The sequence below is a fragment of the Hyperolius riggenbachi genome, chromosome 3 (genome assembly GCF_040937935.1).
Source record: "Hyperolius riggenbachi isolate aHypRig1 chromosome 3, aHypRig1.pri, whole genome shotgun sequence".
Lineage (NCBI taxonomy): Eukaryota > Metazoa > Chordata > Amphibia > Anura > Hyperoliidae > Hyperolius > Hyperolius riggenbachi.
Window position 1 is genome coordinate 179,637,550 of NC_090648.1, and position 12,874 is coordinate 179,650,423.

Genomic DNA, 12,874 nt, shown 5'->3' on the forward strand with positions numbered 1-12,874 from the left:
ATTATGTCAATTTGTATGGAAATGTATGCAGCTTGAAAATGGACCAATCAAGTCCCACCAAGATTTAAATTGATTGGTCCATAAATGTGCATACAAATTGACATAATCCTGCATGAACTTGGAAATATTTGCATCTCATTAATCATCCACAGTGGGTAACAATGATAAACCATTTCTTCCTGCAAGATCCAAAGCTTTCGATTGTCTTTAACTACTTACAGTAAGTACCAGCGGTCTCTGCCCCCTTAAGGACTAGAGACCGCTGGTGCAATAACGACGAAATCCAGACAAATTGCATACCTGCCACAATCGCCGTCACCGCCCCACGCTGGGATCTACTCTGCTGTCTCTATGACGGCAGAGTCATGTGAGCCGGTCAGGAGCCGCTTTCATTGGCTCCTGACCGTGTCCATCAATGTAAGCCGATGGGAGCAGCTTACATTGATAAACAAGGCCAGGAGCTAATGAAATCTGCTCCTGACCCGGCTCACTGGCTCTGCCGTCATAGAGACAGGCAGAGCCAATGAGCTGCGGTGAGACGTTGGGTTTGAGTGGCACACTGCGGGCGGTGATTGAAAATGTACGCCCTGCCAGCCAGGAGCCCACCAAAACAGGGCGTAGATTTCCATCATTCTAGTCCTTAAGTAGTTAAGCTTGCCACAATAAGGAATTCACTACTGTTTACGCAAAGCAGAGAAAGCAGAACCCTAGATGCTCATTGCTCCGTACTCTGCACTTGCACGGATGTGGATTACTCCATCCTTTTTGCATACGGTACATTAATATGGGTTCATATATATGCCCCCTTACTGATATTTAAAATCCTATCCTCCATTTAGTTTGCCAGGGGCTCCTGATGAAGTGATCAATGATTCACAAAATGTATTGCGTTACATTAGTTGAATACATATACAACATACATATATTTGTGTCAGTTGTGGAAGTGTGTGCTTATGTTGTGCATTGCAACTTTTTTCTTCTTCACAATATAAGTAGGAAACCGCCAGTTCATTGTGTCAGAATTATAGCAGAGGAAACTACTGAATTATTGAAATTTTCTTTTGTCTCTTGTCCTTAAGTGTGTCATGTGACTCTCATCAAGCCTTTCATTAATAGTGCGGCACGTCTCGAAAACTTCCCTTTTGCTTGCTCTAATTTGCAGAAACTTTTCGGTGTGGCTCCTGAATAAATGGAAAGTGATTTTTGAAATAAATATTTCATAAAACGACTTGCCTCTGTAATCCACTGTTCAATTTGTGCCCTGTTTTAAAACAGTTGGTGCTTGCTGCTATTTTTATTTCCCTGCTAAATAAAACTGAGGAACATATTTGCTGCGTTGGATTAAAGAACTGACTGATTCATCAAATGGTCTTGATGGAGGCACAGATTGTCCTCGTTTGACTGCAGCACAGATTTTTGGGATGGTTTGATAATAGAATAACATTGTTATTGTTTTTTTTTTTTATGGAAACGTAGTTATGTCTTTCCATTTTGACAATTAACAAGCATTACCTTATAACCAGATGAATCCATTTTTTTTTTAGTAATTTACAGTGTGAGGATGACCTAAATAATTGGCTGATGTCTTATTGCTTCACATGTTCCCTTTTGAGAATTTTTTTCTTATTCTTCCTGCAATGGCATTGAAGAAAGGAGTTGAAAATAATGTTTCTAATGCTAGGCATACAGTATGCAGTTTGTAGTAGACCAAATAAATGATCAGTATCTTACTGATATTGATTGTTTAACCGGGCTTGCAATCAGGAGTGTTTGCCCAGATGCACAACTAATTCGTTTTCTTGAACCCTGTCCTACTGTCTGCCCTGACTGCTCAGATAAAGCACTGTTTTATTAACCCTTACTGTTAAAACAAATAAAGTACAGGATTGTCACTAAATGTTTATCTCATCGCTCTACGTTTCACTTCAGATTTTCCATCAGACAGCTCTATTATATAATTTCCAACCGGTCCAATTGGATTGCGTTATGCAAGGTACACACTATGAGATTTTCTGGCCGATTTACTGTCAGATCGATTATTTCCAATATGTCCGATCTGCTTTCCGATTGATTTCCGAGCATTTTCAGATCGATTTCCGTTGATTTCAATAGGAAATCGATCGGAAAATGCTCAGAAATTGATCGGAAAGCAGATCGGACATGTTGGAAATAATCGATCTGACAGTAAATCTGCCAGAAAAATCTCACAGTGTACCCAGCATAAGATTTTGCAATAGATTTTGGGTACTTATCAAAGCAAAATCACAAAATTGATCTAAAACCATTTGGAGGTCTACACACCATGCAATTACTTATTAGATCTATCTAATAGATCCAACTATCTGATGGAAAATGGTACAGTGCAGATGAGGCGTAAAGAGGAACTCCAGTGAAAATAATGTAATAAAAAAAGTGCTCAATTTGTAAAAAAATTACGTATAAATGATTTAGTCAGTGTTTGCACATTGTAAAATCTTTCCTCTCCCTGATTTACATTCAGACATTTATCACATGGTGACATTTTTACTGCTGGCACGTGATGTCAGTGGAAGGAGATGAAGCTAGCTTTTTTGGCAGTTGGAAACCGCTGTAAATTCCCACAATGCACCAAGGCTCCCACAGTGTGATGTCAGCACCTTGGTGCTGTGAGGTGCTGGCATCACACTGTGGGAGGGGTTTCACCACAAAATCAACTATACAGAGCCCCTTGATGATCCGTTTGAGAAAAGGAAAAGATTTCTCATGTAAAAGGGGGTATCAGCTACTGATTGGGATGAAGTTCAATTCTTGGTTCCGGTTTCTCCTTAAAGCGGTATAAAACCCTGACATAATATTCAATAAAAACATGTTTTCCAACTTTTTATATGCCATACAGTTAGCATATTTGCTTTTGTGCAGAAGTATTATTCATTTAGGAATTATATATTCCTAAAGTACACTAATTTTGCTCTGAGAGCTGACTCTGCATTTTATTTATAACTGCTTTATTCATCCTCTAACTTATTCAGAAAGCATCAGAAAGCATTTATGCTTGTCTGACTTTGTTCAGCAGACCCGGCAGTGTGAGAGAAGGCTCTGTTTACATTTCTCACTTGATACAATTAAACACTAGATAACATTATGTAAAGTTTCAGAAGCTGCCAGCTCTGCTGGAAGGGAAGCTTCTAAATGCCCATACACACCTCTGATTTTTCAAAGGACGGGTCGTTTGGACGTCCCGTCGTTCAGTCGTCCGGACGTCAAATCAGGGGTGTGTACAGTCCGTCGTTCAGCGGATAAGACTGGTCTTGAGCGATCCGCCTGAAAAATATTTCATTAAAAGTGGTCAGGATAGCTGGTAAACTTGAAACAGGGTTATGGGTGTGCAAGGCTTGTGTGTGAAAAGGTTGATTTCATGAAAGCCCCGTCTTGCAGCTTACAAGACTTAAAGGGAACCAGAGACGCAGGACTTGTAAAAAGAAAAAATATTTTATACATACCTGGGGCTTCTTCCAGCCCCATAAGCCTGCATCGCTCCCACGCTGCAATCCTCCGCTTCCTGGATCCGCCGGTACCGGGTCCCGTCACTTCCGGCGGACGCGGCCAATTGTCCGCATGAGCAGGGGCTCCATCCAAACCCTTACGCGTGCGGCTGTGCAGTATGCAGCCGCACGCGTAAGGGTATGCCGGGAGCCCCTGTGATGCAGACAATTGGCCGCGTGCTGCCGCCGACTGGCCGAAACTACGGGACCCGGTACCGCCGGATACAGGAAGCGGAGGACTGCGGCGTGGGAGCGATCCGTGCGTATGGGGCTAGAGGAAGCCCCAGGTATGTATAAAATCTTTTTTCTGGGGGCCTCTGGTTCCCTTTAAAATATCTGCTGCTAACATCTTGGTGCCAGATACCGCAAGACGCCTCCAGAGGTCTACCATTACTCGACAGGTCAGAGTAGTTTTGGTGGCACACAAAAAAACATAGAAAATATAAGGCATGAGGCAGGTGGTTTTAATGTTCTGACTGATCATGGTAAGTGGTACATTTCAGCCTGGGTGACTGGATAGTATTTGATAAATTTCTTGTTGCTGTAATTTCTATGGAAGAATGTCATACCTATTACATTTCAGTAGAGAAAAGGTCTTAGAATTAATTGTATAAGTATGAGAATGTGTGAACATAAGGACAGGAACTGTCAGATGTCTGCCTCTTATTCTGAACATTGATGTCATTAGTAATGCTGTGTGTGTCTTCTCTATTCTGTCCTCTAGATTGGAGATCTAGAAGTACAGTGCGATGAAATAGACAGGGAACGGGAAAGGAACGAGGAGCTTAGCAAAAGATTACAAGAGCTGGAAGCCGAAATTCAGGACAAAGAAGCAGTAAGTTTTTTGCAGCTCTAAGATCATTCCTAAATCTTAACCTAGTACATTATGTATCCCCATATGATGTATTTAACTATAAAACAGAAAGCAAAAAAGTATTCATGTTCGTTTGTGTTTTGACTATCTGTATTTCAATTCTCTATGGAAACTACCCATTTTATTCTAGTGTCTTTGCCTGTGTCCACGGACAGCCCATCTAATATAGAGCGGAATAAAAAAATTTCCATCTGCTTTATTATTGTGGTGGAAGGTTTAAATTCCTAGTTAAAGTCCACTCTTGTATTACGTACTGACAATTGGGATTAGTGGAAAACATTTCCACCGGCCCAGGAAGTGGAAGCCACGCTAGCAAAGGAAAACCACTAGCAGCCAATCAATTAGCTGGGGACTAATAAATCAACACAGTGCTGGTTAATAGGTTGATAGCTAGTGGCTTTCATTTGCTAGCATGACTTCCACTTTCTGGGTGAGCCAAGATTTACATGCTGGAAAATTCTGTTCAGTTCTAGTGCTGAGCAGGGTGAGTAGCCTTCCATAGGATCTTGTCTTCGTACCCAGCAGCTCCTTACAAGTGTTTATTCTCCATATTTATTTTCAGAAAATAAATGCTCATTTTATAAGCATAATAGAAGAAATTCCTGCTGAGTAGATTGTGTGTTTTTGGTTGAGATTTGTCAGATGTGTGACCATTGTGTTTGGGACAGATCAGGATGCAGGGCCGGTTCAAGTAACAATTGGGCCCTAGGGCAAAATTGGCCTGGGGGCCCCTCAACAGACACCCCCTGACCAAAAAGCGTCATTAGAGGCCCTTTGTTGCAGCCAAATGTTTCCTCCTGGGCCCAAGAGCTGGCTGCTGACCCTCCCCCAATCACCTCCCAACTTAACAGACTCTGCAGAGTCCCTGGGGAGCACCAGTTAATATGAGGGACACCTTGGGGCCCCTACAGGCTCTGGGGCCCTGAGGCAATTGACCATTTTTTCCTATGGTAGCTCCGGCCCTGTCAGGATGCTATGTGTAATGATTTAGACACAGGCAAGACATAGGATGAGAGTAAGGCAATTGGTTCTAAACTGACTCATATATTCTAAAAAAGTATATACCCTTTAAGCTATCTATAAAATAATTCTAAAAGTAAAAATATTAAAGGTAGATGCATTTTTAGCTTTGTAAAAACATTGAAATTCATGCTTGGGTAACAGGGTGATACCTGGAAAGGACATTCCTTTCCTGGCTGGGGAGGCCAATAAAGACCACCTAAGGCTGCATTGATTATGTTGGCACGTTATAAATCAATAATAATAATAAGGCGAGAATCTAATGTCTGTGCAGGCGAACACTAGGAATCCTTTGGCGCAGCTGGCGACACCATAGATCGTAATAGGAATTACGCCTATAGCAGTGCACACTGAGTAACTTCGGCGCCGTCAGAAGACTGAAATGAAGTTACTTTTAAAACACTGTAATTTGGCCGTCAGCAATCGCTGGAAGCCGAATTACGTATTTCCCCATCATCAACATCGACCTGGAGGGGGAATAGTAATTAATGCCGCCGGTTGTGCAGGAGCAGGGTTAGCCATATACCGACTATATCCTGCGCCCAAGTCCCCCGGCGGCTTTTTCATAGGTATGCTGTGCAGGAGCCACCCGATGTTGCCTAAAGTTGTTGCATGCTGGATCTTGGGTGATATTCCACACCCAATCGCATTGTTCTTCAACTCGCCTTGTCTGCTGGAAGCCACGCCATCATGCACCGCATGTCCTCCCTCCTCTCTCATCCATAGTTGCAGACTTGCTAGTGACACATCTGAACAGAAGGTGGCACAGAACTGGTGCCCGAGGGATTAAGTCCTAATCCCTGCGGGTGACTGCAATTAGAAATGTGTAGGTAGCTTTAAGGCCCATACACACAAAGCGCAGACATGTGGCTTGCTTTGCAAGCAATCAATGTGTTCTGCTCTTTGCAAGTTCGGAGTGTCATAGGAATGACATTGCACGTGGGGTGGGGTAAGTGGGGGAGAACATTGTTCTCTCCTGTCCACATGGCCCAAGTGATCCGCCAGGATGGATTGCTAGCGGGCAATCGGGGGCTGCCATGCACATGCTGGTTTCTCAGGTGATCAATATCCACCATCTTGGCCGAGTTTCATCTGGCGCGTGTGCAGGCCTCAGGAGATTCCTCCACAGATGGGACGCAATAGATGGATCCTGAACAAGTATTAAAGTCTGTATGGAGCTCAAGGAAGCATAACTAGCTTAGAGCCTTAGAAGACTTTGAATCCCCACACTTGAAATCAATATAATTTATCATTATCAAAGCAGCATTTTCTCAGTCTGCCACTGCTGATTGCATTCCCTACCCTACAAAACTCTTAGCATTGATTGTTGGGTTGAGAAGAGTCTAATCCGCTCCTTCGTGTCATGAATCATAATAGTAGTGGTTACATTTAAAAGTAGTTTGTTAGGAATACATGCTAAAGAATCCCAACATGTTTGGCCATTGACAATTATCAGGTAAAGGAAGTAACAAAAGCACCGAAGACAAACCATAAAATAAACAGCCTTATAAGATCCTTCAGCCTCATACAGAGTTGTGCTGTGGAAAGAAATTGCACCTAATTTACAAAGAATTTACAAAGAATGTGGAGCAATTTACGGTATAAGGCAGTGATCTGCAAACTTGGCTCTTCAGCTGTTAAAGAGTAACTGTCAGGCTGCAAAAGCTAATTTAAACCTCTATTCTCCTGTGTTAAACAGTTTAGAAGGAAGCCAAAAAGGCAATACTGAAGTTACAAATCTCTCTTACTTTTGATGTGTGCTGAACAGCAAGGCTGTTAGACCCAAGCTCTTAAGAGGCCGCATACCATACTGCAAAGCATTCTGGGGCTGCTTCTTCCCACCTTGGGTCCTCCCCTCTGCTGCTAGTGAGACGTTACAGGCTCATGTTACAAAGCAGTCCAGCTCACAGCACTGAAAAATCTCGGGGCAGAATATACTGCATGAGTCCGCTATTGTTCCTAGCCACATGGCTAATTAATATTCACTGCACAGTAGTGTTGTCTTTTTTCTGAGTCGAATCATCAGGAAGCAGGGAGGACATGACGACACATTTCGCTTCATAGGAGACAGACAAACATGGAACCTGCCATGAGCTGTCAGGAGCATCAGTCTCTGCAAATACTATATAAAAATGTTTGTTTTCTCTGAGACCTTATACCTAACAGCTCCTCTTTAAGGAACTTCAATGCATTGTAGGAGTCTGACAGCCACAGTCATGATTCCTAAAGGCAAATGCATGATGGGACTTGTAGTTCCTTAACAGCTGGAGAGCCAAGTTTGCAGATGACTGGTATAAGGTAATTGAAGTTTTAAACCGCAGCACTAAGTGACAGCGGTGCACCAGTAAAGCGAAGAAGCAAGAAACTTTTTCCTGTAAAAACTTTCCTGTAGAAATGCATTAGACCATTCTGTCACTGTCAAACCGTATTTGTACTAAATTAAAACGTTTTGTGAGTTTAGCTCAATTCTTCATGTGTATTTCGCTTAGCAGTTGCTCAAGAGTGTGTTGGTCGCCTCCTACATTCAATATGATTATGTAGCCAAGCGAGTTGTATGTGGTCCGGGGTGGAGAGAATCTGAAGACATAACAAAAGGAATACCTTTGAATGACTAACTGTACAAGATTTATTTCTAAGTTTTCGAAACTTTTGTTCTGTATGCATAATGCAGAACTTGATAAGAACCGTACTAAATCAATGTAACATACAGAGGTTCTCTTTTTGTGGGTTGCTTTAAAGGGAAATTCTCTTCAGTCCTATTTATTAAATACATAATACTGGTTGCCCAGACAACTAGAGTAGCTCTTTATACGTTTACTCCATTTTCACATCCTAAAACTCTACCTGAAGAATCTCCACCGCTCATGCGTGTTCCTCACAGTTTTTTCTTCCAAAGTTTTCTATGTGAATTGATCACACGTTTAAATTTATAGCAACTTTTCAGAATTGATTTACATCACGTGTCAAACTCCAGTCCTAGAGGGCCAGATCCATGCCGGTGTTTAGGATGGACTGAGAAAGAGGGGAATGTGTTCTTCCTGATGGACCACACTTTTCCTGATTTAGACCCATGAACTGATTTAAGCTGTGTCAAAAAGTACCGGTTTGACATCCCTGATTTACATATACAAAAAAAAATTTGTGCATCTAGAGGTGGCCACTAATGATACAATTTGCTGAACAATCGATTGCGAACGATTCTTCGTGTGAATGATCGTTTGGGACCACTAATGTACAAAAATCTCCTAACCAATCCCATCAGATTAATGAAATCGATCCGAGTTTTGGTTCGATCCCATCAATCTCCTAACCAATCAGATCAGATTGATGGGATCGAACCGAAATTTGGATCAGTTCCGAATTTCCGTCATTAGTCGCCACCTTAGGGCTGGTTAAGACAGGCTAAAAGGGCTATGGAAATTTGGGTGCACCATACACCACCATAGGCCATAACTCGAATTGCGGCCATAGGAGCACTCACAGTAATTTGGGCGCCGTCAAAAGACTGAGCCCAAATTACTATAAAAACAGTGTAATTTGGCTGCCAGCAATAGCTGGAGGCCAAATTACGTATTTCCCCAGAGTCCGTGGCGGCCTGGAGGAGGAATAGTAATTAACGGCGTCGGGACTTTTGCAGGAGCAGGGTAAGCCATTTTTCAGCCTTGACCTGCACCCAAATTTTCCGGTGCCTTAAATACATGAATGCAGGCACATTGCCCCTCTACTTCTTTTACTTGCAGCAGTCTTACCTTCCCATAGACTAGTATTAACCTCCTTGGCGGTAACCCCGAACGGAAGCCATCCAGGAAATCCCGTTCTTTGTACGGGATTTCCTGATCGAAGCGGGCGGGGGGATGCCGCTGAGCAGCAGCTATCATGTAGCGAGCCCTGGGCTCGCTACATGATATAATAATAATATAAAAAAAAACTGCTGCGCTGCCTCCTGGCGGAATTTTTTATACCGCCAGGGGGGTTAAGCGGCACATGCCAGCTAGGCTTATTCCACCAGAGCAAGTATTTACATTATGTATAAGAGGAGCTGCAAACCTAACTCCAGGTTAGAATACCATTGGTGCAGCAAAGATGAGGATCCACCCACATAAACCTATCAAAAATATATGACCCAGTACTGAAGTAATAAAGAAATGTTTATTTTAATTTGAGTAAGGCTTTAACTACATAGGGTTACACAGGCCATTTCCCACAGAAATGACATTCTTGACCTTGAAGAACTAATCTGCTGGTTTGTCCAAGTTATAAAAAATATAGCCCAAAGACACTTTATAGATGACAAGGAAATGCTTTATAATTGAAGTTGGGCTTTATTTTCTTTCCCTATTTTTAATCAAATGATGCAGAATATCATCACACTTTAAAGGACATATGAGGTGACATTACCTGATGAGATAGACATGTTATGTACAGTGCCAAGCACACACATAACTATGTTGTTCCTTTTTTTTATTTCTCTGCCTGAAAGAGTTAAACATGAGGCATGCAAGTGACAGTTTCTGCCTAGGTCGACACTGGATCAGACAATAGCATAACCCTCACTGATGAGGAATTACAACCATAATACACTTTCCTGGCAGAAAATGGCTCCTGAGAGCAGGGAAGAGATTAAAAAGGTCAATAGTTCATAGATTTTAGCTCTGGAATACTTAAATGAATGTGTCATTGAGCAGAGATAATGAAACCGTAAAAATGTAAAAAGTGTATTTAAATATTAAATAAGACTATGGAATGTCTAAAAATAAATCATCTTGAAGAGGAGGATAGATAAAATAGTTTGTTTATTTTTCACTTCATGCTTCCTTTAAAATATGGAACAGAGACAGTGGCGTAACTAAGGAACTATGGGCCCCGGTGCGAGTTTTACATGGGGCCCTCCCTCAACACCGTGCCAGAGGTGCAAGAAGGGGATAGGGAACAGATTAACGATTACCACTATTACGATTACTACTATTCAAAGCATCTATAGAAGTGATGGATGATCTATAGAAGTGATTATTACAAGCACAGGACCCCAATATAGAGCGAATACTGCAGTTGAGGGAGGGCTCTAAGGGCACCTCTGGCCCAAGGGCCCTGGTGCATCCGAGACCTCTGCAACCCCTATTGCTATGCCTCTGAACAGAGAATCCTGAAAGATTTGTCTGTAGTGTGTCTTACCATCTCATGTCTGTGTACCAGAGCTTTTAATCTTATGTGTAAGATACCAGACATATTGACAGGTTTGTAATAGCAGGTAAAAGTCTGGTAAAGATAACTGATATAATTGTTTGCCAATCACTTTCCATAAGCCTGTGTCCCAAGTTCCATGGGGTATGGTTTCTCAGTGCCAGAGGTTATTATCCTCCTACTGACACTGTGATGCACCCTGTATTCTAGTTCATATGAATTTATTAATGTCTCCTGCCTGCTGGAGATTCCCTAAAATGACAATGTCAGTATATGTAACGTTTCCAAAAGTCTCTAATGGGAAGAAAAATGCCTTAAAGAGCATGAAAATAATTGCATGCCTGGGAAGTGTGTCATTCAGCTGACTGACAAGACACCACTTCTCTGGTGTAATTGGCCCAGCATAAAGACCAGTGTTGTGATTCCTTTAGTTTAATGTGTATTACAAGGGTTTTCCCCCCTATTTAACCTTTTAACATATGAACATCAGATGATTTGGAGTCACCATGCTGTTAGGGAATGAATAAAGTTCAACACATTTGCCCTTCGTTCCAAAAATGTAGGTGATAACTGATGTTTAAGCTTAACTCCAGACATGCAAGGTAAAAAAATATGCTCTGCACGAGAGTCATCAGCTTTCATACGTCTTCACATTGTCACCTCCCTTATTTTAAAGTGTACCAGAGACAATTGATGATGCAGATTTGATACTTACCCAGGGCCTCCTCTAGCCCCATAAGCACGTCTGACTCCCTCACCATCTGTGCATGCGCAGAAGACCCCGACTGACACGACTGACAAGTACCGGGCTGGTTTCGGCTGAATGCGGGAGAACGCTTAGGGAGTCAGACTTGCTTATGCGGCTGGAGGAAGCCCTGGGTAAGTATCAAATCTGCAGCATCAATTGTCTCTGGTGTCCTTTATGTATTTCATATATTTTTTTAAAAGGTTTGCAATCTCCCTCTAGATTGTAAGCCTTTGGGCAGGGTCCTCCTCCTTTTGTGTCTTACCTGATCATGTACCTCCATTACTGTGAACCCATGCTATGCATCTGAGTGAACCTAACTTGCCTAATCTCCATACTCCATCCAGTGACTAAGCATTACCTGGTACTCATACTATGGTGTGTGATCTGGTTTTCTTGTATTCCTGTATCGTCATATTGCTGTTTGTCACCCCTAAATATTGTCTGTAACCTAAATTAATGTTCAGCGCTGCGTAATATGTTGGCGCTTTATAAATTCAATAAATTATAATCTCTGTTGTTGTATTAGCCTCACCTATGGGTTGGAGGAAAGGGGGGGGGGGTGGTATTCATATTAATGCTGCTGTGAAAACTGTTACTGGCATTTTGCAGTCATGGGACAAGCGGTGCAGTGAAAGAGGTTATTCTGACAGATGCAAGTTAATTTGCACATCTCTGTAGTGGATAAAGGCAAAAGGTAGTACTTTTTGGATGACCAGCTCATAAGGTTGTCACAATTGCACTCTTGGGGTTCCAGGCCTGGCTCCTCAGACATCTGTGCTCCGGAACGAGTGGCGTGGCCGCGTCTTACTTGGCGCACGCTCGTAACCCCATGCACTTGTAACATCTGGTGCTTTAGAGACCCAAGTTTTGAGGCTATGCAGCTGAATTTAATACATAAATGGTACATTACACCAGATGATTACAAGGAGAACCATTACTTTTGGAGATGTACTGTAAATTGAGTTTTGAAACAAACATGCATATCTAGTGGTCCTGCCTTAGACTAATGAAGTTCTGGGCAGATCTTAAAACTTTTTTTTGTTAAAAAAAAATTAAAAAAAATGAATTCCCAAGTTGACATAAATGGCCCTTTTTAGCATTCGCAAAAGAAAACCAATCTAAAGACAAGGAATTTATAATGATTTGAACTTTAGTAGTCAGGAAAACAATAATTGCACACTGGCTAAAGCTGGCCACTAATGGTCCAATTTCTAGCGAAAAATCGTTCGAGCGATCAGAAATTCTGATCGGACGAAAAATTGTTCACTACACCATCAACTAACCAATCATTGCTTCCTATCTATCACGATCACCAAGAAAATCCAGATTTTCGTTCGACATTTTTTTCACTCATTCATAATCGATTGTGTCCACCAATGGAGATTAATTACAACCAATCCGATCAGAATTTCTGATCGCTCAAACGATTTTTTGCTAGAAATTCGACCGTTAGTGGCCAGCTTTAGTGGAAAAAAGCACCCTCATTCCAGGAATAGTATAACTATATGAACCTTTTCAGAAATGCTTGGC

At 41.9% G+C, this 12,874-nt stretch overlaps 1 protein-coding gene across 3 annotated transcripts in view; it reads left to right on the forward strand.

Annotated features, from left to right (window-relative positions):
• Window positions 1–12,874, forward strand: part of HOMER2 (homer scaffold protein 2) — a 225,916-nt gene that overhangs the window by 171,101 nt on the left and 41,941 nt on the right. For all 3 annotated transcript variants that reach the window (XM_068275365.1, XM_068275366.1, XM_068275367.1), the window contains one exon: window positions 4,246–4,356. In XM_068275365.1, coding sequence (XP_068131466.1) covers window positions 4,246–4,356 — 111 coding nt within the window. The remainder of the gene's footprint in view (window positions 1–4,245; window positions 4,357–12,874) is intronic.